At 50.4% G+C, this 23839-nt stretch overlaps 6 protein-coding genes across 7 annotated transcripts; 4 read left to right on the top strand and 2 right to left on the bottom strand.

Annotated features, from left to right (window-relative positions):
- Positions 1-1552: 1552 nt before the first annotated feature.
- On the bottom strand, positions 1553-2017 carry TrAFT101_001737 (uncharacterized protein; the record flags this gene model as incomplete). The annotated part of the gene is made up of 1 exon (XM_066126402.1): positions 1553-2017. The coding sequence occupies one exon, from the start codon at positions 2015-2017 to the stop codon at positions 1553-1555; it is 465 nt and encodes a 154-aa protein (XP_065982503.1).
- A 2212-nt stretch (positions 2018-4229) lies between these two features.
- Positions 4230-5618, top strand: TrAFT101_001738 (uncharacterized protein; the record flags this gene model as incomplete). The annotated part of the gene is made up of 1 exon (XM_024907784.2): positions 4230-5618. One exon carries the CDS (start codon positions 4230-4232, stop codon positions 5616-5618), a length of 1389 nt encoding a protein of 462 aa, XP_024762863.2.
- Positions 5619-7308: 1690 nt separating this feature from the next.
- On the top strand, positions 7309-10520 carry TrAFT101_001739 (uncharacterized protein; the record flags this gene model as incomplete). The annotated part of the gene is made up of 4 exons (XM_024909601.2): positions 7309-9774; positions 9843-9926; positions 9996-10167; positions 10243-10520. 4 exons carry the CDS (start codon positions 7309-7311, stop codon positions 10518-10520), a joined length of 3000 nt encoding a protein of 999 aa, XP_024762864.2.
- Positions 10521-14066: 3546 nt separating this feature from the next.
- TrAFT101_001740 (uncharacterized protein) lies at positions 14067-15186 on the bottom strand (the record flags this gene model as incomplete). The annotated part of the gene is made up of 2 exons (XM_066126403.1): positions 14067-14204; positions 15040-15186. The coding sequence occupies 2 exons, from the start codon at positions 15184-15186 to the stop codon at positions 14067-14069; spliced, it is 285 nt and encodes a 94-aa protein (XP_065982504.1).
- A 1071-nt stretch (positions 15187-16257) lies between these two features.
- On the top strand, positions 16258-18764 carry TrAFT101_001741 (uncharacterized protein). Its single transcript, XM_024907785.2, has one exon. It carries the CDS (start codon positions 16559-16561, stop codon positions 18425-18427), a length of 1869 nt encoding a protein of 622 aa, XP_024762866.2. The 5' UTR covers positions 16258-16558; the 3' UTR covers positions 18428-18764.
- Positions 18765-19001: 237 nt separating this feature from the next.
- TrAFT101_001742 (uncharacterized protein) lies at positions 19002-21209 on the top strand. 2 transcript variants are annotated; one of them, XM_024899561.2, is made up of 2 exons: positions 19002-19269; positions 19383-21209. In XM_024899561.2, exons 1-2 carry the CDS (start codon positions 19069-19071, stop codon positions 20967-20969), a joined length of 1788 nt encoding a protein of 595 aa, XP_024762867.1. In that variant the 5' UTR covers positions 19002-19068; the 3' UTR covers positions 20970-21209. The 2 variants fall into 2 exon arrangements, with proteins under 2 accessions (XP_024762867.1, XP_065982505.1); XM_066126404.1 differs by lacking the exon at positions 19002-19269 and adding an exon at positions 19303-19342 and having other exon boundaries at positions 19529-21209.
- The last annotated feature ends 2630 nt before the right edge of the window (positions 21210-23839 follow it).

Consider the following 23839-nt stretch of genomic DNA (forward strand, 5'->3'; position numbering starts at 1 on the left):
AAGTGCTGTACAGTGCTGCTGCTGCCGCACCAGGCCAGGTGCTATCAAAAGCAAAGGGCCTGGATTGGCGGTGAGAGGCCGGAAGGGAGTCCGATGACGAGACGCAAGTGCCGGCGGATGGACAGGCATTCTGGCGTGGCAGCAAAACGCACACCAGGTGGATACGGCTAGCAGTAGCATGAATCTGCACATCTGGGCACTAGGCCCGCTCCTCGCGAATAGAGGCTGTCAACCAGAGACGATCTGCCTGTAGCCGTCTAGGCAGTAGCACGGAATAGTGCTAGTGGTGTCAATGGCGCTGCTGCGAGTCGCCCTCGCAAGGGCCATGGCGCGATGCTGCCATGAGAAGGATCAAGATGCAGTTTCTGCTTCAGCATCATGCATAAGGAAGTGCTAGTAGAGGTAGTTTCCTACCTTAGTACTACTATTGTCAGAACCGACCTGGGTCCTAAGGTACATACGTGGTATTCCGTAGTGGTACCCCGCAGCACTTTCTCCATTATAAGGCAGTAAGAGAGTCGGTTATAGGTTGCCCTATATTTAGTACGTAGTATGTATACCGTAGTATTAGGTACCACGTCACAAGCATGGTACTAATATGGCCTGTCGCGACATGGAAACAGGTTCAGCTCTACGGACGATATCCGATGCTAGATGCGCAATACCAAGCCTACCCCTGGCTTGTACAGGTACAGGTACAGGTGTAGGCTTGCAGCGCAAGAAGCTGCGAGGAGCATTATCCAAGCAGCTCCCTAGCATCCAGCTGAAACAGGTACTCAATACTACTGAGCACTTTAGTAGTAGATAATACCTACCTACCTAGTAGTACCTTACTTGCTGAGCACCTAAAATGTCAGGCGCTTTAGGTACCTATGTACCTACCTACCTGTAGATTCTTGAGAAGCGCCTCCTAGCTCGAGGTACAGCAACTTGGATTCATCGCAAGAATGAGCTTGAATTTTACGTACCTTACACGGGAACTTAACGGCTAGCGCTAGGTAGTGGGTACCTTCCCACATGCCTCCTCTAACTTAGTACCACTAGTACTCCGTACCTAATACCCGGTTACAGGTACTACTAGCCCTACTAACCTCCAGGCTGATAGCAATACTACGGTCTCATAGTATTAGCCGAGAGCTCCAAAAGGGAATCAGCTCTTCCAATCTCTTGTTTTCCAACCCCCTTCCTCCTTCCATTGAATCTGCACCTGCACGAGGCAAGTGTTGTCAAGAACCTTCCAGGAGCAGGCACCTTCTTTTACGTACGGCTGTCACAGGTACTTGCGATTCGGTTGGGCTAGGCCCTGCAAGTAACGGCCGATCCATCCTCCGCACGGTAAACCAAAGGGGGTCAAGAAACAGGAGGGAGATGAAAAGGCTGAGAGCAGAATCCAACAGTTGCAAGGATTGTCCTCTAGAACTTCATGGATTGCCTAGCCCCTCGCCTTCGCTTCATGTTCCTTAACGAGTGTGACTTGCACCACAGCGAATTGACATGTGTAGGCGCCAACAAAAAAGAAAAAAGAAAAGAAAAAAAGAAGAAAAGACCCCCGTCAAGATACCAGTGCCATGTGAGCGGTGGCATTAATAATATCCATGGCGCAGACACGATACGCGTCGGTGTGCTCATTCATGCATTGTGGATGCGACTCTGCAGTTCTACGCTGTGCAAAATTCTTGCACATGGCGTGCCTTGCCACCAGCTGTCTGCGAGGCTGGCCGGGACCATGGAAGAGAAACGATCCCCCTGGCGGCCATATTGTCAGACGGTTATCGCTTCTTCTCTCGCTGCTACGATATCGCGAACTGGTGGCACCGAATCCTTCGTAGCTTAGCTTTGCCGAGTCGAAGCTGGCCAAGAGCAGCACAGACCACTTTTTCCACGCTGAAAAGAGGGAATCACCCCCCATCACACCGAAACGTGGCCCAACCGCAGAGTACTCCATATCAAGTACCATACTCATGCTCGAGATGGCCAAGGGCAGAGAACTGTCCTCAAGCCGCGCTGCCCACCCCATGACCGTCCTGCCTGCACAAGCACATAGAGTGCTAGGTTGCAGGGCATCCGCCAACTCAAAGAGTCTCTTCCCTCGGGACCGTGTCTCGACCGGATCGAGGACTCTTAGACGGCAGTAGCCCGTGGTACGTCCGGATGCTTAGATCTTAATCCTCAATGCTGAGCAGTGCAGCGGAATAAACTATGCTGATGCCCATGTCGAGTATCCAGAGACTTTAAGCCGGCATCTTCGTCTCCTACGCGCATGAGGCTGGCCTGGCCATGCAATGCTTGCAGATAGATAGATAGCCCACCTAAGAATTATATTCTATCGGGGCATTTTCAGGAGCCCAGCCTCCCTTGGAATTGGCCTATGTTTCGTCCTCGAAGCCACCAACAGCCAGCCAACCATCCCTGCTTTACGTCTTGAGCTGCAACTTGAAAGTTAGCCCAGCGCTGCAGCCTAGAGAGGGCACAGTTGCTTGCCCCATTCTCAGTGCCACATGCTCGAAAACAGGATCATTGCACGGCCGCTGAAATAATTGGCGCCACATCTCCGTCGCCTCAAAGGCGGGAGACGCATATTTGTGAGAGTGAGAGGTACGGAGCTAGCAGTACTAGTCGTACGGGTGCGCTGTTTAGAGCATCTTTGGCCGTGATACCAATGCCTACTTCATACGTCACACATGAGCGAACAGAGGTCGGCATCATCAGAGCTCGCCTAGCGGATTCAACGCGCAATAAGCCGCAGCGGCCCCAGCGATTCGGATTCACCCACCGCCACATCAGCCATGCTGTGACATGGGAGGATGCGTCTCCGCCCTGTGGGAATAAGATCTGTCAGTTGTGACTTGTGTCCACTCCCCCCTGGTCAACGCCAATTGGCTACCCCCGGCTGGGCTGCTCGCGCGGGTGGTCTCATTATTGTTTCTGCGGCGTGTCTGCGGAGCACCACGTACAGGGCTTCTCTTATGTTGGCCCTTTTGGAGCATGCACTCGTACAAATACAAGCAGAGAGAGACTTACGCTCTTCGCGTGCTCGATATAGGGTGTTGGCCAAACGTCCCAAGTACGGACTCGCTATCGAGCATCTCTCGTCCTCCTGCGCCGACGCTCTCGACAACTGGCACTAATCCTACCTGCCATGGCCCTTGGCACGCCGGCATTTTACTTGCTTTTCCGTATCTCTTCTTCCGCTCTCCCCACTCCGTCTTCTCCTCGTCTACCCTTGTAGCACCTGCTTCCCTGGGGCTGTTTAGAGCTACAAGAGGCCCGAAATATCAATTGCTACTAGTAGCGGTAGTCGTTGCGGCGTCGCCTTCTCTCCTATTCACCGCTTTCTTGGTCAACAAGGCTGGAGGGCGTCTTTTCTCCCCCACGAGCACAGCTTTTTGGCACCAACACGTCGCTCAGTGCTCCTAGTTAAGCAACAGAGGTCGCTTGCCAACTCTCTCTCTTTTGGCAACACTGTTTTTAGTATACTAGCGTGCCCTTTATTCTCAGGTTTCTCCCCGGTCAGAGTTTGGTCCATACGGCCGGCAGCAGCCTCTTTTTACCTTCTCGTTATCGGGGCGGCGCGTCTTTTGTCTCACAAGGGACCGTAGTCGGCCTACGATGTACAAGCAGGAGGCACATCGACAACCCGGATCGTACGAATGCACATGTATAGCCCCCCTCCCTGCTTGTGCTTCTCTTCTGCTGCGGTTGACGTGAAGCGGAGAAACTTGGATCAACACACGGTGCCTGTCAACTAGGTGGTATATCTTGCTGCCGCCCAACGCCAGCACTGCGCTCAACTTTCACGAGGGCAGCCCAGCCGAACCGAAACATCGCGCTTGTCCCGGTCGCCAAATCTGAGTACTAGTAGTAGCTATATACACACACTCCTCCTTGGTGCCCCGCATCCACACACACGTACATATCCATCCGCCTCCACCCACGCCAGCAACGATCTTGGTTGCAGGCATGCAGCTTGCAGTTCCCTCTACCTGGTTCAAGAACTCATCCCGATTGAGCCCTGGAATGAGGGTCTGGGAGATCTCTAACCAGAACTGCATTGGCTCGTCTGGGTGTCCGCTCTTGAGCTAGGGTGCGCTGGCCTTAATATACTACTACCAGCACTACTACTTTTAGCTGCCGACATTGCATTGTTGCTACTGCTATTTGTCCACACCAGCCTTCCACCATTGCATTTCTTCTCTCTTTCTGCTGCTTGTCCTGGAACAGAGCTGATTATGTCTTCGGCTCCAGGGCGCGCCCAAGACAGCTTATCAGGCCATCATAATCCAGCAGCAAGACTTTCGGGCTTCGCCGGTGAAATGGATGTTAGAAATCCCAACGGGCTAGACAATATGCCTCGCATGCCAGATCATGGCGGCCTGGGTCACTATTCTGCAAACCCCGCCTTGGGAGCACAGCGATTGCCTCCTCCACAAGGCCTACTTGCAGGAGTTCCTTACGCGCCAGACAACTTTCGACCTCCCTCTCAAGACCACCCTCAATATTTTCGGCCGCCATCTTATCCTCACAATAATGCCGGCCCTAGCACCTCATCTCCCCTAACTTCTCCTTCACATGTCCCCAATACCGGACCCGTCACTCACCAGAACTATCCGAACCATCAGATGGCAGACACGGTCCAACCGCCTCAGATGTTGCCGCCAGTGGCGCCTGGGAGGCTCGACGGTTCTGCTGACCGTCGATTATCTCAGTTTCCCTCCAATACGAACCACATGAACCGTCCGCTGCCACCACCACAATCTTTTAGGGAACCAGAGGGCAGCAACACACCATCTTATAGTCCAAGATACGACCAAGATACACCCATGATGGAATCAACGCTTCAGCCAGAGCCCTCAAGGCCAGTAGCTCAATCGTCATTTTACAGTCCGAAGAGCGCAGAAGCCACCCCGGTCAAAGTGCCCAACTTGCTGAATTCAAATAAGGCCCAATTCTTGAGCGACATTAGCTTTGAGCTCAAAATGCGCCAACAGCCAAACGCAGCCCGAGCTTGCGGATTCGGCGATAGAGATCGAAGAGTCATTGACCCGCCTCCGATTGTGGAACTCATTGTTACAAACCCAAATCTCACCCAAGAGGATGTCAGGGTCTACCTACGGTACGAGAGCTATGTCATGAGCTGCGCCATATTCGACGAATCAGGAGAGCGCGATTCTTCTTACATGCCGGAAGAATACCAACATCAACGACGGTTGATGGGTTCTCTTGTTTCGACGCCGTTTGTGGGGCAGGACGAGAATGGAAAGGAAGGTTGCTTCTTCTGCTTCTCCGATCTTTCATGTCGTACTCCGGGCTCGTTCCGATTAAAATTTACACTGATGATGATAGATCCTGGCCGCGCTGGATCTGTTCGACACTTTCCCATCTTAGCAGAGATCAAAAGTGAACCTTTCAAAGTTTACAGCGCCAAAGAATTTCCTGGCATGGTAGCCAGCAGCAGTTTGGCTAAACGTTTGAAAGAGCAAGGCTGCATCATTTCAATCAAGAAAGGAAATGACAGAGGAAGAGGCCTCAGAAATCCAGAAGACCTTTCAGATAACGATGACGACGAAGATGGAGAAACGTCACAAAGCCAGAGAAGGAGGCGGCAGATGCGAAACTGAAAAAAAAAAAAAAAAAAAAAAAAAAAAAAAAAAAGTTTAAAAAAATAAAAAAATAAAAATGACAATCAAGCATAATTGTACATGAAGGGAAAATAGCGAGAGCCACAGCCTAGCATTTATCTGGGTCTCGGACATATTTGTCTATCGTCATAGGAGGAAGAGAAAAGAGAGATTAGACGGGAAAACGATGAGAAAAGTACGTCGCTGGACGGCCTTCGATAGACATTGGACGGCTGAGCGACTGGGTCATTTAACTTGGCATTTGGTTACAGCCCTGTGTTGATGATTTGTTGGAGTTTCAATGGTTACTGCTAGTATTGGCAAGGTCAACGAGCCTTTGGCGCGGAGGATATCAGAAACAGGCTAAAAATGTTCTTCTCGAGATGCAAGCAAAGAGACATCTCGGCGATTTTACTGAGATAGACCGCATTCCATTATTATTATTTTCTTATATTTAACGTCGCCTCTTCAGATTTCTCATCTCTATCATTGCTCTCTAGCAGTTACAGGCAAGTTCAAGGTTCGACTCTGACATACCCCCACAAGCCGAAGAGAGCATCAGACCGCTTTAGTACCGCAGGCAAACAGAGCGCGAAAAGGAGGATCGGCTACAAGCGACCGTTTCAGCCTTTTGCTTGTGCGCCAAGGGGGGAAAACGCCATCGTCTGATTTTGAGGACGGCGACTCTCAAACCCCAGCCCATGGCCGGCCACAGCAAGGGTATTGACCTCCAATGGCGCAATTTGGGTATGCAGTAAGCACCGTCCTATACATGCGTATGTACATGTATGAATTCTGTCGTGTCTCACTGATTTGCTACCTTGTAGTAGTACGCAGTCTATCGCACCCGTGGACGTTCAAATCAGCGTGGAGCGCGGCCAAGCGTCGGCACGGGCCGGCCAGTAAATGCTAGTGCTAGGCGCCTACCCAGCAGGTACCTGCTACTCGCTGTAGTCGAGGAGTCGAGGTATTCACCCGCACACCGATAAGCAGCAAGAGTACCATGTGCCCGAGCCAGCAGTTCGCACGCGGTACGACGAGGCATCGTTCCTCGGAAGCATCGATTCTGCAAATATGGCAGATACATGCTGCTACAAGCACCATTCCGTCCTCCTCCACGCATCCTCGGGGATCCGTCTCTTGTCGCAAATTGCGCTGGATAGAAAGGCAGGCGTTGCAACCAAACACGTCGCCTCGGGCGACTCAGGGGGCGGTTGCAAGGCAAACGGCTCGCTTCTCTTCAGGTCCCCCCGCAACGCGCCACTGAAGCGGAATAGCTTTTGCGGCGAGCTTGCTGCCTATCCCGGAAGTGGACATGAACGGCAACAAAAGTTCTAGGGCGCCGTCGCTTTACGGGTTAGTAAGGCCCATACTCGGATCTGGGTGCTGGCGTTGTTTACTTACTATATTTGTCTGACGCAGCTGCTTACGACGAAGCAGCAAAGGCCTCGAGGGGAGAGCAAGAAAGAGCTTCCTTGCATCTCAACACGGCCACCACGCAGCCTTGCTGGCTGCATTCTTACGTTCTGAGTTGCTTTCTGAGTGGCAATTGCTGCCACGACTACGAATTAGCAGGCGCTTCGCGTTCGCATTGGCGTGAATACAGGTCCCTGGCATTGCGACGCGCCCGTGTTCCTGCCCGCCGTATCATATATCGTACCGTATTTCCCATCATATCACATCACACCGCATGGATGAGGGGGCTGAAAAAAGGCTGCTCCAGAGCGGAGATTCATGCTCGCTAGAGCCGCCGCCATATCAGGTCCCCGCGTATCCCAGGCAATCACGTCGGCGGCGGCGTCTGTTCATGCGGAGCGTCCTTTCCATCAGAACGGGACTAAGCTTTGTGGTGGCCGCAGGTGTGCTCTGGTTGTGCTTTGCGGTTGATCGCCAGTATCGAACTCGGCCGCGGGAAGATGGCAAGGTCTCGCCGAGGCTGCTGCAGCAGTTTGAAGAGTCCTTGGCCCAGTGCCGAGGGCTGGATAGGGTGCCCGGCAGGCCTGAGCCTGGTTCTAGAAATAGCAATCCGCGGTGGTCACAAACCAATGGCCAGACCGGGGTTACTGTTCTGAAGAATGCGACGTTGTTCGACGGCGAGGCTTTCATTCCGTACGCTGTGGACATTGTCTTTTCCAAGGGTGTTATTGAAGCTATTCACAAGACTGCGGACAACCTCAAAGTCATTTCGAATGAAGAAGTCGTGGAGCACGATGTTCATGGTCGGTATGTCACTCCTGGGCTCGTGGATATGCACTCTCATCATTTCCTCATGGCCTGGCCTGCTGCCGAGATGACCGATGACACAAACGAGGTAAATCCTGATACCAAAGCATTCACTCCGAGCGTGCGTGCGATTGATGCTCTAAAAGCCTATGACGAAGCCGCCACACTGGTCCTATCCGGCGGTGTCACGTCTTCGCTCCTCATTCCAGGCTCGGCAAACCTCATTGCTGGTGAGGGTGTCCCCGTCAAGAATTCACTCTACTCTGGAGAGCATTCCGAGCCCGTTGTCGAAGACATCCTCCTTGAGAGGGGAATCCCTGTAGACGAGCGGCGTCGGTATATGAAGTTTGCATTTGGCGAAAACCCAAAGCGTACTTATGGGTATACTCGGCTGGGCAATGCCTGGCACTTGCGGGAGCACTTGCAAAAAGCCAGGGAATTAAAGGAAAAGCAGGATGATTACTGCTCTGCTATCTTCGAGGCCCACAACTGGCGTCAAGGCCGCAAGGCTGACTTCGTCCATCGTCATGGGAAGTTTCCGTTTCAACTGGATCTCGAATCAACGGTGGCCATTCTTCGAGGACAGGTCATTGTGCAGAACCATAACTATGAGCCGGAGGATCTAGAGACCATGCTTCGGATTAGCCATGAGTTTGGGTATAGGGTCTCCGGGTTCCATCATGCGACTGAAGCCTGGAAAGTGCCCAATTTGCTCAAGGAGCAGGGTGACAACGTGACTGTTGCGATATTTGCAGAGTTCAGTCTATACAAATCAGAGGCATACTCTCCAAGCCTATATGCAGGACACATCCTAGATAAAAACGGCATTCCCGTAGCGTACAAGTCTGATCACTCGATTGGCTTGACGAATGCCAAGTATCTGGCTTCTCAGGCAGCCATCGGTCACGCCTTCAAGCTTCCAGAGGAAAAGGCCCTTCAGTCGATCACTTCCGTGCCCGCAAAGGCAATTGATCTTGACTTCCGCATTGGATACTGCAGGCCTGGCTTCGATGCAGACATTGTTGTATGGGATTCTCACCCTCTGTCAATCGGCGCAACACCTCTACAGGTCTTCATTGATGGACGAGCCCAGTTAGACGAAGCTCAGGTTAAAGAGAGCATGGACACGACTTTTACTGCGGCCCGCACCGAAGATACAAACGTCTCTTTTGAACCACAGATGCGGTATGAGGTCTCGGATGCGGAAAGAGAACAGACATGCTCGCAAGCGTATGAGGCAGGCCAGGGCTTCATTATTGATGGCATTCAGAAGGCCTTTGTTGACAACTATCCGGAGCTAGCGGCCTCAGTGGCACAGGGTAACAATGAGCCTCTCAAGCTCGTCGTTGAGGACGGAGAGGTCTCATGTTTCGGTTCGGCAGCTTCATGCACAGAAGCAGAGAATAAATGCAAGGCAAAGGGAAAGAAGGTTATCCATCTGTCTCTGCACAATGGCCATGTCTTGCCAGGATTAACAGCCGTCACCCGAGCTTTAGGTATGACCGAAATTGCCACGGATGAAGGTACAGGTGACGGGCAAGCCTCGAGCCAGAGAATTGGAGACCCTGAGAGCTTGGTTTATGCCAAATACGGGCTTTGGCTTGACGGGAAGGAATTTGCGAGGGCGCGCCTCGGAGGAGTAACCAGAGCCATTTCGCTCCCGGTAGCAGATGCCTCTGGCTTCGTTCAGGGCGTCAGCGTCGAATTCCTCACGAGTGGGAAGAAGAGTCTTACGAACGGGGCTATTGTTCGGGGAGATGTGGCTCTTCATTTGGCCCTTGGTGATATCACCAAGCAGTCGGAGGGCACGGTCAGCAATGGGGTTCACCGTCTTCGTAAGATGCTGGAGGACGGGAAGGGCAAGAATAATGAGACTGTGTACGGGCGAGTAGCCGCCGGTAAACTACCGCTCGTTGTAAACTGCAACAACAAGGTAAAGTGAATCCGAGCTGCAAATGCTCTTGAATGAATGGTGCCAGCTGACATTTCTTGGTCCCGCAGTATGATATTTCTCAGTTGATTCTCATCAAAAAGGACTTTCCCGACACCAATCTCGTGATATTGGGCGGCAAGGAAGCACCATATGTAAGTATATCCTTATAACCTCGCAGCAAATACAGATTGAGAGAATCAGGTGCTAACATGCTTGACAAGGTGGCCAAAGATCTTGCTGCTGCCAACATCAGCGTAATTCTGTCAGAGAATAGGCCCGCTCCCGATGTTTTCCGCGACAGCGACGCGGTGGTTGGACCTCCTCTCACCAGAAGCGTCGCTAGCTACCTCAAGGAAGCCGGTGTCACATTTGCATTGGCTATTTTCGAGACTGGTAAGTTTTCACCCAAGACATCTATTTTCTGTTGAAAAGAAAAACCTTGGCTCACAATATTACTTGAATATGCAGCAATGCCAGTAGATTATCGTGTTCATGATCTACTTCCCGAGGCCAGCTGGGCTGCAAAGTACGCTCATATCAGTCAGGATGATGCCGTTAGGCTTGTGAGTTCAAATGTCGAGTCCATTCTGGGGCTTGATAAGAGCAAGGATCTGGTTGTGTTCGAGGGCAATCCACTTAATTACGGAGCATCTGTTGTGCTTTCATTCCATGCTGATGAGGAGACTGGCAAGCTTGAGGTTGCTACTTGCTTCCCCAGAGAGGATGAGCATGGAAGCAGTTTGTAGCAGAAATATCGATTGCTTGAGCTTATGCTCTAATTTATTGAGGGGTAATACAACCTCAGCAAAATATCATGAAATAAAGACGCTATTTTCACTAAGCTTATGTGACTTGTAGTAATGCCCTGACAAATTCATACCCTATACCAGGAGACAGTTTGTTAAATGTCAGACGCTCTTAGAGCCTCAAATTTAACAAATAATCCCCCTACCATACAAACATGGGATTCATAGCTATCTCTTTTTGGCATTTACTTTTTCTGGCGGCTTTGCTGCTCGCCCACTCCGTATAAATGTTTGCACTGGCACGTATGAGAATGATCCATTCAGTTCGTCGTCAGATTGGTGGAATGAAAACAATTCGGGCCGTACCGTTGGCTCAAGGGTTGAAGAAACGAATCTATAGATAGCAGGTAGTATTGAATAGTAGAATTTGCAGTTGACTGAAAGGAATTATAGTACTTAGATGTAGCATTTCCGTTGCCAAGCCATGTATGTCAGTAACTTGATTACCCGCAACAACATAGGTCTTTAGTATCCTAGGCTTACCACTCAACGTCGGTAACAGAGAGCCTCAAGTAAGACGAATAGACTAGTCTTTGGCCAGGCTAGGCAGGCCGGTAATAGCCTGGAAGCGAAGTGCTTACCTTATGAAGCTGCGTCGTGACGCTAAAACTACAGATTTGGTAGGATCAACGAAAATGCACAGCGCCGATCAATTCCAACTTCCTAATTGGTCCTCTTTTGAGGTTCACACCCTAAGATTGGGGCTAGTACTTACTAAAGCACGGCTATTATTAGATGTATATCTGATAATGGCAGTATCTCACATGCATTTACTCCATACATGCGCAAGGCTTGCACACATCTCTCTGTGATATTATCATATGTGTGGAGTTATAGCTCATACCTTATGAGCGTATCTGTTTATGGGCATATTTTGTCTGAGTGGGAGCATTCTTCGATTTGTGAGGTTACTATTGCCTTCCTATTTTATATTGGAGAGGAGAGGTGAAGGAGTTGCTATTGCTCGGGCCTCTTTGCTCATTTATCTTTTAGGTGTAGAGATCTTGGATTCCATATAATCTGTGTACGTAGTGGGTTTGATCATGTCAACATGTCCAAGTCTATCCTCTGCGCACTTAGTATCTGTAACTCTCGGTATATTATTTGGAGAGAATACCTCTCTCTTATAAGCGCGCTTGAACCACTACACACTACTTATACTTGACGACCATACGCGAATACCCTCGCTATTCGGCACCCAGGAAAAAAACAACCCAGCGCGCACATGTGGGCTCTTGGCGCCGTTCCCAGCGCCTGGCAGACAGGGGAAGCTCAAGCGTGGGCCCATATCAGCTGTCTGCTATATGAGGAATGACATTCTCTCACCTGATTCCAAGACCAGGGGAAGAGGGGGAGGAAAATTGAATGGAAGTAATTGCGGGGGGCTCGATATTAGCACACACATGGCCGGACGTTGATTACTATTACTATCCATCTACCTATAACGGAGTACAAGTATACACGTACCTATGCATGGGTAGAAAGACAAGTGCGCCTTGTACAACAGCCATGGCCTCGAGTGGAAAGCCTCATTTGCCTTGGCCCCCTTTGTGCTTTTTTGATAGTTGGTGGCGTTATATGAAATAGGCTCTAGAACGGGGTACACCGCTTCGGTCGGCTCTTCCCTTGTTTGATTTGGCCCCGTTCAAAAAAAACCTGAATATTAAAAAAAAGGAAGAAAAAAGAAAAGCGGTAATCTTTCCGAGATTATTGTTTGATATAGGTACGATGGAATAGTGCCGCACTGAAGCTGACGATGCAACTCGAGTTCTACCCCGGAGGCGGGGGGGTGAGAAGCCATTTTGTACAACTAATAGGGGGCATTAGATGCACTACTCCGCACTTTGTGCCATGAATCTATTTGCAATATTGCTTGGCAGCTTGAGCTTGGCGAAAAGCTTGACGTGTGAATATCGTTATGGAGCTTATCGTCTTCCCTAGGATTTGCGTTGCGGATATATGGGAAGATTACATATTACGTATCTGTATTTGATATTCAAAGCTTCAAAATAGTTCTTGGTTACTTACCTTACCACGAGTTACCATCAGCTCACGTGCCCCTCTCTTTCTATATGTGTTCAACAGCAAGAATGTGAATGTGGTCAGCCGCTTGATCTGTTTACTGTTTACCCTGCACTATTTTAACGTAGCTCTGCTTACGCTTGCTAATAATACGCTCACCAATACGCTCGTATGCTTAATCGTCCACCGCTGGCGAGTTTGGCTAGTGCCCAACGGCAGTCTTACCACCAGCATAATACCATAAAAAAGAGAAAACGGAAAGTTTGCCGGACCGCAACCCCTGGTCCAGATCTTGAAATGATTTTTCACACAAGCTCGGCCTCTTAGTCGAGTACTGTACTGCACACGAGTAGTGGCACTTGGGCAGTACAAGTAAGGTATCTTATAAACCAACCATAAGGCGTAAGCCTCAAGCCAACCTTGAAGTCTCTCTGCTCGGCCACGGTAGCCAATCGGCTAGGGCGTTACGGCCACTCAGCGCTAGTGCGTTTCAAAGGCATGCCGTTCCCACCCCTTGTCATGTAAGTATGGAGTTGGGGGCAACGGCATTTTTTTTTTTAACCCTTTTGTTGTTGAATAGGAGGAAAAGGTTATTATTATGGGGAGTGCAGTAGTGGGAAGAGGACGAAATGGAGAAGTGAGAGGCGAGTAGACGCGCGTTAGTAGCGTTTTACGGGGATCGCATTGCTCCGAATCCGTGTTTAGTTTTTTGTGCTGGAGAGGCTTTAAAAAACGTGTCTGAAAGAGGATGGCGTTGAGATGGCGAGTGGAATGGACTGATGAGGAGCTATGGATAGGGGAAACAAACATGGCCTGTCAACAAAATAGGTTGCTTGTAAGATGCAGGACTGCCTGTGCTGTGCTACGAATGCAAGGAGGCTCATCGTATCATGATGAATGCAGTACTGTACAAGTATGTGAGTACTGTCACCACTGGTGCCAGCAGTAAACCTCGCAAATACCCACGTCTCCGCGTTTCCGATAGATGCCCCCTGTTCAATGGGTGGCGTGTGAAGGAACCCATCCCAGCAGAGCGTTCGGGTTCGGGGTATCTCGCCTTTGTAGTACCCGCACGTAATACCCGCAAGCGCTCTGTATCTAACATGACACACTCGTATGGACGACTACGCACAAGTATGCATATTCAGGTACAATTACAGTTGACTCGCGCTGCATTTGCCTGCAGGTGACCGGAAGCATGCCCGAGACTCCTGGTATATAGAGTCTGCCCTAGCCGGGCCCCTATCTCAGTTAAGCTGCCACGGTGCAGCCTCGGAACAAACGTGTTACGGGGTATATAAAAACAGGCTGATGGGTGGTGGATGATGGGCGATGGGTGGGCCCCGTGCCATGTTCGGTCTAGGCCACAGAATGTCGCCTTGGACCAGAGATGGATGGATTCGGTTATCACCACCGATGACTTGTCGCTCTGCTCGATTCCATCGATCCGTAATTTCAGCAGAATCAGTTGGCCTGACCGGCGACGCCCTGATAGATTGATTGGCCATCTAACCAAGACTTCTGGAAGCTGTGGACCGATGCGTGATTACTGGTTGTCTTGTGGAACGACTCCATCACCCCCTCGTTGGTCGAAACCATGTCCTATTACATGCCATATGTCATGAACATTGCCGACACCGAAGAAGAGGAATTTTTTTTTTTTTTTTTTTTGGAGATCAAAAAAAGGGGGGGGGGAGGGGAGGGAGAGCGGAAAACGGCACATACAGATAAGAGCTGAAAGAAAAAGAAAGAAAGAAAGAAATATACTAAGTTTTTTCTAATACATGCAAGGGGGCCAACACAGCTGATGTAAAGTTTTTTCTTCTTCTGCAGCCACTTAAATAGTCGGCTGCAGCAAACAAACAACAAAAGCGAGAAACAACCAACAGCAGCACACCGATAAGAGGGAAACGCTGCTTGCACTACACAAGCGGTGGTCTGTACAGCATACAGTACTGTACGCATGTAGTATGTAGTAGTGATGGCGCTTTGGGCCCAGCAGGCGTCCAGTAAGATTCGCCCGATGCAACTCGGATCCCGGTCAGGCGGCCAAGCAAACACTTTGTTTCAGATCTGCGAATTTAGCGCCAGCCACACAAGAGAAACGTGGCCGGCGACCGCCATACAATCTGTGCGGGAATATGATATGGGATGGGCTGAATTCCGCTGCGTGCCCGTGCAGCAGCTGGTATCCGGCGCAAAGCAGAGCACATGGACAATAGACTAAGAATGTACGTGCTAATGCAACAAGTAATATATAAGCGACAAGGCAGAGAGGGCAGAGAGCAGCTAGACGCAACTCAAAAAAAGGGCGAGGCGCCCTGTTCCCACAGCCTGGCTGGCTGGCAAACGGCTTTTGATACCTCATTTCAACATCTCGGTGATACTCTAAAGTGCCCTATCTGTACCTTGCACTAGCCCTTCTAGCAAGGCGCACGGTGGCCTCGGAGCGGGAGTCTGGAGTAGATGACAGATGACAAGCCAAAAGTGGGCGCAAGAGCTCGGAAAATCCAGGTATATGGGCCTTGGGGCCAAAAGTTGCCAGTACAGGCGCGGCCAGGACAGCCCGGCGCGCCGGCGGCATTTCTTTTGGCGGCAATGCGCGCTGGGTGCCGGGTAGCAGGTACATGTGTCCGTTATGTGTGCTATGTACATGCAGCCGTTGAAACAGCCACGGACCCCTCCCCGCCGCCACGCGCCGGCCGGTTGTGCCCCGTCGCGGTTTAGGCCTGGAAGCCAATGCAGGAACAAAAAAGCCAGAGCCGCTTGTTAGTGCGGTTGGAAAGGAGCAGGGGATGGGGATGGAGGTTTTGTTTCTGTTGGTTTTGTTCTTGTTTGTTTTGGCCGGATTTAGTCACCCACCTTGATATGCATCTTGACTGGTGACGAATATCGCTTGGAACTGTAGCAAGCAATTAATACTAGGTAGGTACCTAGGTTATTCAGTCTGTGTTCCACGAGATAGTAAGCACTTACTAGTAGTTGGCTGGACTGAACAGAGAGATTGTGTGACGCTGCAGGGCTTTTTGCTTGTGCGCTCACATTGTTCTCAGCAGGTCTACAAAGAGAGGGGTTAAAAAAAAAAAGCGTATTCGTGTGCTGATACATCATTATCAGGCTCTTGGCTGCCGTTCTTGACTTTGGATGTGACAGGCGTCTGGTCCTTTACGCGACTCATGTGGCTGCGAGCTGCTCACCGTCGTCTTCTCCATCTCCTGCTTCTTCCAGCCTGTCGTCGTAGGAGGCATGATTGCCTGGACAGAGCCTCTTTGGGGGGAATATAATTGCACCAATCCTGTTTTATGATTTTTAATCTATTTCTCATTTGCGTATGGATCCCAGCACAGGGCTCAACCTGGCTCTCTGCCTGCTGTTGGCAGTGCTGGACGTGCGTGCTGCAGTGGGATGCCCGGCTCGCTGGCGCCAGGGGCTCCCAGGGACATGCCTTCTGTGCATCCACCCACCACAAGCGCTGGCCACAAACGGCATTAGCAGGGCCTCCCCTGTCCATGCATGCTGTTCTGGGCTGGGCTCGCTCTTACACGCACCTGCACAGGCACGAACTCCCTCGACCCCACCCGTATATCGTCCATATCCAAGATGCCTCACCTCTCACTCTCTCTTTTTTTCTATTTATCTCCAAGGCCGCCGGGTACTTTTCGAGCCTCTTCTTCCTTTCTTCTCCAGGCCGCTTCATCTTTCAAGTTGCTGGGCACTTCCTCTCCTTTAAGCATTTTTCGATACATAGCATTCTTTCTTCTTTTACCTTCTTTGTATCATCCATTCTTTCACCGCGAACGACATTCGACATTCCTTCGTGGCTCACTTATAGCATACACATTCTTTTCAAAGGTGCTCAGGTATCACCGTTGCATTTATTTACAACCGTCCTAGCGACCTTCACAGCTCGTCGAAAGCTTCACTCGATTTGCACACATCCCGTCTTCTCTTTCACCATGAAGTTCTCTACCCTCGCGGGCGCTGCCGCCATGACTGGCGCTGCCATGGCTGCCAAGGACAGCCGAACCTTTGCTGTTTTGCGATTCACCAACAAGGGCTTGGTCACCACTCGTGCTGATCCCATTGTCCAGCCCGGCGGTCCCTCTGGACACGTCCACAACGTCCTCGGCGGCAGCAACTTTGGCTTCTCCTCCACCGGCCAGGACCTGCTCAAGTCCAACTGCAGCACTGCGCTGGTCAAGGGTGACTTCTCCAACTACTGGTACCCGACCCTGTACTTCCACGACCCCAAGACCGGCCTCTTGGAGTCTGTCGACGTCTACTACACCAACGTCTACTACTTCTTCGAGGCCACCAACGACGACATCAAGGCCTTCCCCACCGGCCTGCAGATGGTCTCTGGCAATGCCATGACCCGTGTCGGCCCTGCTGGCGGCGGCGGCTCTCAGCTCGACCCCTCCAAGGGCCCCGTCAACCCGATCCAGTTCACCTGCCCTCGCACCTCCTACAATCCTCCCTCCTATCCCGTCGGCTCTGACGGCACCAAGGCCGGCATGGTTGATCCCAACAACCAGGGCGCTGGATCTGGTTTCCCTGACGTTACCTGCGACGGCCTGTACTCTCCTCTCCGCCTGGACATCCACTTCCCCTCCTGCTACAACCCTGCCGCCGGCCTGACCAACTACAAGAACAACACTGCCTTCCCCACCGACGCCGGCAATGGCAAGCAGGACTGCCCTGCTGGCTGGATTCACACTCCTCACATCTTCTTCGAGGCCTACATGGACACCCAGCCCTTCAAGGGCCGATGGGACGAGAACCAGGGCACCCAGCCTTTCGTCTTCTCCAACGGTGATGTTACCGGCTACAGCGGCCACGCCGATTTCATGGCTGCCTGGGACGAGGATGTCCTCCAGCACATCATTGACACTTGTGACGCTGGTGATTCTGGTATGGACCAGTGCCCTGACCTGCCCTACGGCCTGAACAGCGGCGAGTGCACCATTCCTCCTCTGGTCAACGAGCAGATCACTGGTAACCTCACTGCCCTCCCTGGTAACAACCCCCTCAGCGGCTTCAGCTTCGGTGCTGCTCCTGCTATGAGCTCCGGATCTTCTAGCTCCAGCTCTAGCTCTGGCTCCACCAACAACGCTTCCTCTGGCTCTTCCTCTGGCTCTTCCTCTGGCTCTTCCGGCTCCTCTGGTTCCTCTGGCGCTGGCGCTTCCAGCAAGCCAGCCAGCTCCTCCAAGCCTGCTGCCACTAGCAACGTCGTCAACGCTGCCCAGCCTGTTACCACTTCCAAGGCCGCCGCTGGTGCTGGCTCCAAGACTATTGAGTCCAACCCTCCTGCTACTTCCAAGCCTGCTGCAGGTGGTGCCCCCGCTGGTGGTGATGAGCAGTGCAGTGCTGCCAACGTCCACACCGTCACTGAGACCGTCACCGTCACTGCTGGTTCAGCCCCTGCTTCCACCCCTGTTGCTACCAAGGGTAACTCTGCTGCCACTGTCGGTGGATACACCTATGCTGGCTGCTACCAGGACAACATTGGCCGTGTTCTGAGCGGTGATGTTCTGCCTAACCTTGGCCCCATGACCAACGAGAAGTGCGTTGCCAACTGCGTTGGCAAGGGCTTCTCTATTGCCGCTACTGAGTACGGTGGCCAGTGCTACTGTGGCAACGAGCTCGTCGGCTCTTCCAAGCTCGCCGAGTCTCAGTGCGCCACCCCTTGCGAGGGTAACTCCAAGGAGGTTTGCGGTGGAGGCTGGGCTATCAGCGTCTACAGCAAGACCGGCTCCGTTAGCATGACCACTGCTAACTCCCGCCGCTCTGAGCACGCCCGCCGCCACCGCAGCCGCCGCATCTAAGGTGTCGTCGGCTATGTTTGGCGCATTTAGGATTTGTATGAGCTGAGTGTTCTGGAGTATTTTAAGCGTTGCATGGGTGATTCCGTGAATTTATGGTGGTAGGGTCATGGGTAAAGGTACAAAGTCAGCAGCGGGCATGATATCTGCTGACTTTGGGAGTGATTATTGGATACTTCGATTCTCACGTGTATTTTTGAAAACATATTTTACGCTTCTTGGTTTTCTTTATCTGTCAGATCAGTTAAAGGGGCCTCCCACGAGGGGATTTTAAAGCTTTTATCAATCGAGGTCTATGAATGACTGGGTCTTATAGAGTCTGAATAAAAAAGTTTATGAGCAATTTCAAAAAGAAGAAGGAACAAGAAGTAAGATTGAGTTGGTTTAACCGTGATATACTGTAGATGGAGTATTGATGTTGAATATCTGGGAGTGTATAAGTGTAAACGAAGCTAGTACTTGTAGGCGGACACCCACCCACGTTGCTGTCGGTTGGCGGCTGAACCACGGCTAATTCCATATTTTCTGTCTTTCACAACGAGGTCTCTCATCCCACAGCAGCATTTTATTTTTCACTTTATACCTTTTTTAAAACTCTTCTAAACCAAATCCTCAATTAATCTATAGATACCCCCCTTTTGAAAATGTCTCTCTATCATGAGGCAGCAGAAATTCTGTCCTCGTCATCAAATTCAAGCGGAAGCCTAAAGTCGCGAGTGTTTGGCAAAAAGAATGGCAAGGCGCCGCCGGGTCAACTATATGCTCTCGTGCTGGAGAGTGCAAAATGGAGTCCAGTGTTGAAGGAGGTCATTGAAAAGACTGAGCTTTTAAAGCTGGAGAGAAAGGTACCATGAACATCTATATAACATACCGCCTTATTTTGTGTATTTGAGCGCTGAGCCACCGCATAGTGAGCGTGTGAGTGCTGACTTTTTTTTCTTATCCTTTCACTATGTAGCTTACGCCTACATTGGCTTTGTTGCTGGTGCATGATTTATTACTGGCCAAGAAAGGAATTGCACTTCCGCAGAGCCATGGACTGAGAGCGTCAATTGAGCGTCACAAGGGACGGCTGAGTTCAGAACTAACGCTGGCGAGACTCAGAAGAAAGGCCCCGACAATGGAAGTCTTGAGAGAACAGGTTGAAAGAGCAGCTGCGGGTGAAGAGGCCAACTACCCCAGATGGGTACGTGTTAACGCCCTCAAGAGCAGCGTGGAAGAGCAATTGGAGACGACCTTTTCAAAACACGCTAGGGCCGAGAGCATTCAAGATATTGTTACCAAGTCTGGCAGGCATATTTACATTGATCCTCATGTGCCGAATCTGCTTGCTATTTCTCCGGGGATGGAATTTGCCAAGGTGGAAGCCTACACATCGGGAAAGATAATTCTACAAGACAAGGCGTCATGCTTCCCGGCGTATCTGTTAGATCCGCGGTCTGAGGATGGAGATGTCATTGATGCTTGTTCAGCACCGGGAAACAAGACTACACATCTTGCTGCCATTCTTCATGATCATCGCCCAGAGTTTGAAGATGTGCCGCAGACAATTTACGCGTTTGAGAAAGACTCCAGGAGAGCCCAGACGCTAGAGAAGATGGTCAAGATTGCAGGATCGAAAGATATTACGCGCATAGGGTTCGGGCAGGACTTTCTACAAGTCGATCCCATGGCTGAAAATTATAAGGATGTGGGAGCTCTGCTGCTGGATCCGAGCTGTTCAGGGAGTGGTATCGTAGGTCGAGATTCGATGCCCGAGTTACATCTCCCCGACCCGCCGGCGGATAACCGTGGCGGAAAGGGGAAGCCGAGCACCGCCAATGCGAATAAGAAGAAGAGAAGCCACGATGAAGTTGAAGACCGTGCGCAGAACGTGTTGGTAGACGACGATGGAAACGAGACGGTGGTGAAGTCGGAAAAGGATCTGGAAGCTCGACTTGAGGCGCTCTCTGCATTTCAACTGACACTCCTGCAACATGCATTTCGCTTTCCTCGAGCTAAAAAGATTACTTACTCGACATGCTCAGTCCACTCTCAAGAGAATGAAAGAGTTGTCATTCGAGCCCTGGCATCAGACATTGCAAAGACCAAAGGATGGCGTATCCTACGGAGAGAAGATCAGGTAAGCGGAATGAGGGATTGGCCTGTCCGGGGATTAGTCGAGGCCGCGGAGGGTGACGAGATAGTCGCCGATGCATGCATACGCTCTTATAAGGGGGATGGCAGAGGGGTGATGGGTTTCTTTGTTGCTGGGTTCGTACGGGATTCGATTGACGGCAACGATGCATTAGGGGCTTCTATTGATACCGACGGGGATAATGAAGGGGAGGGCCCATATCTCCGCGGCGATGATGGGCGGATTTTACGGGATGTTGTTGGGATGCCGGTGCTGAAGTCCACGGGGGTGGCTGTTTCGCTCCGTGGAGTGGATGAAGGAAAAGAAGATGAAGATGAAGATGAAGATGAGATGGAGGAGGACGAGGATGCATCGTCGGATTCTGGAACAGGCAGTGAAGACGAATGGGGAGGCATCAGCGATGCGTAACTTTGTGCAAAAAGAGGTTGATAATACCCGGACGCACTCCATACAGGCTACGTTGCATTCTTTCATGTCACTAGAGACAAAATTGGCCTTGAGTTTTTTTTGTATTAGCTGAAAGCGGAAACCGGCTATGCGTCGGTGATGCACTTTAATCCTTGTTTCGTTGTCTCGACATGGTAACAGAGCTGTTACAGGAATAGAATGACCTTGAGAATAGGCTAATAGACAGATACTGTTCTTGAAGATTTTGAATCGATATTTGTGTTGCTTACAAACCTTGAGGCTCAGTTTTATCTAAATTTACGTCGGGCTGAAATGGTATACTAGCGTACTTGGGTAACATATTTGTCGATTTAGAGCAGCACCACTTGAACAATTCGGCAAAAGATATAACCAAGCCAACATCATAGGCTCGAACGGACCGTCGGGCAAGATTGAGTGAATCCCTTCCGTCTTGATTCTGCACTGGTGACTCCGCAGATGCTGCTGATACCTCGCTTTCTCCCTTTTGAAGTGACGTCTTCGTATTTGGCTTACGTTGGTGTCCAAGTCTGGGCGGCAAATAAAGCACGCAAACAACAAGAGTGAAATCACAAGCCGTAAGAAAAAGCAAAAACAGTCGACTACACTTGGCGAGGTCTAATTGGCACGAGCGGTCAGATGCCGCTTTTTTGTCGCAAGGCCCTCGACGCTTTCTCAGAACAAGAAGCGAAAAAAAAAAGCATTGAACGTTCTTCAAACTCCAGCACAGACAGCCTCGGCACAGCCCGTGGTTCTTCTAGAACAAGTCATGTTCTGTGGGATTTTAACTCATGGGACGGTGGCATGTTTAATTGGACCACCTTGTGGACTTGATAAGCTTCTCAGCGACACGAATGCGAGGAGAACGATCCGTTGTGGATAAGGGTCATTCGAAAACTCGGTGAAACTCACCGGTTCTAGTTCCACAGTGAGGCGAAAACTCGGCCGAGAAAAAAAAAAATCACAAGCTGAGAGGCTAAGTCGTTTGGTAGGTATTTCACATGGCAAAAATCGAGACGAGATGAAAAATTTCTCTTCTCGGTAGATGCCGAGAAATTGAAGAGTAGGGCGAAGCAACTAGGCGTCGGTCCGGCTTCTGTATTAGTAGCTTATTAGTATGTATGTATAGACAGATCTGACGGCGGCAGCCAAAAAGTGGGTTTTCCTAAAATTCTTTTTTTTTTTCTTTCTTTTCTCAAAAGGCTCAGCAGCGATCTCGCCTTTGGCCGACCTGTTGCCTCGGCACATCGCCTGTCAGACTATCGAAGCACGGACATTGCCGCACAGGTATTGGCATTGGGGGCATTTGTTCGATTGTGGGCCGCTTTATATAATGTTTGTTCCCTTTATTCTATGGATCCCATTATACGGGTCCCGGGATACAGGGTTGCATCAGCCCACAACTGCGGTGGCCCCCCTTATCAAATAATCGTGGCATGACTAATTTGGCTGTGACTCTTTGAACTGGTTTGATGCCTTTTTTTTTTTTTTTTTTCCTTTTTTGAATCCCGAAGTATGTACTCTATTTTTGTATTCATAATAGTCTCTTTGTGGACTTGTAAGAAATACATGGGCCACGGTGGAACGTACTGTATGCATTTTTGAGCAAGGCTGCTAAATCACCAAAACGTGGCTTACGGTTTCAGCCTTATTCTTAGGAGGGCGGCAGCCATTCTTCAACTGCCGTCTGTGTGCATATTGTAAGCGCCGTTTTCATTCACGAGTTTTGCCAAAAAGAAGCAGAAGAAGCGAGGTTTGTCTCAAAAGGGATTAAAGTCAGCTTTCTTACAAGGAGGGTAATAATACTGCTGCTATATATGTATATATATATATTATATATATTCTTTCTTCATGTTTCTTTTTGTGACAAAAGTGCTATTTCGTATGTGAACCATCAGCCAAGAGAAGCTGAGTGCTGGCTATTGCCTAAATGGGCGCATGGCCGGCAAGCTCCAAAAAAAATACTCCGTAGCTTGGCAGTGGACTAAAAAAACCGGTGGGCAGGCGGACTGTTAAAAAAGAAGGCGGGCGGAAATAAAGAAGACAAATTAAAAAAAAAAAAAAAAAAGAAATTCGATAAATTAAGATAAAATACAGAATAAAAAAAGATTTGGAAAATAAAAGGGGACGGCCCCATAAAAGAATTACTGTTTTACCCAGATCTCCACGTGCTAAACAGCGTTCGAGCTACTCCACTAGTACTAGCGCCAATAAACGAGCGGGTCACTCTTCTCGCAGGGTGCAACATTCCGTGGAGTTTCCGAGGCTTTGCTTACAGCGAAGCCTTGCTTCCTTCGCGGTGCATCTTGTTGACGCTTCTGCCTCCCGGAATTCCGCTCCAATGGGGGCGTGGAAAACGATGACGAATCGTCTAGGGCGTCGATGATCTGTTTGATGGAGAATGTCCATTACATTCTGTAACATCTAGGGCTTGACATCTTGCCCGTACTCCGTGCTGTTGGGTTGGGGTGAATCCTGCCCATTGACTCTGGAGGCGCAGAGACGGCGATGAGGGGCTCCGGCATCCCGTCAGAAGGAGCAAACAAACTTCCATATGACTAAACAGCGCAGTAGACGCCTACGTAATGACGGCTGAATCAAATCGATGATAATACCTAGGTATTTGGGAAAGTACGCTACGCAATACCTAGGTTCAATGCAAAAAAGGCGACAGCCTCGTTCTTAGCAGCAGGCCGTTTTGCCTATAGAAGAATGGGGTAGCTGAGATTATAGTTCAGGTCTTTTAGTCATTTGTTTGCGCTCTTTCTGCTGGTCAAGAGTCTCCTATACAAGCTTTTGAGTACGCGGGCATGCCACAGCCGCATGACAAGCAGCTGTAAGACGGGCGCTCA

The sequence above is a fragment of the Trichoderma asperellum genome, chromosome 1, assembly GCF_020647865.1.
Source record: "Trichoderma asperellum chromosome 1, complete sequence".
NCBI lineage: Eukaryota > Fungi > Ascomycota > Sordariomycetes > Hypocreales > Hypocreaceae > Trichoderma > Trichoderma asperellum.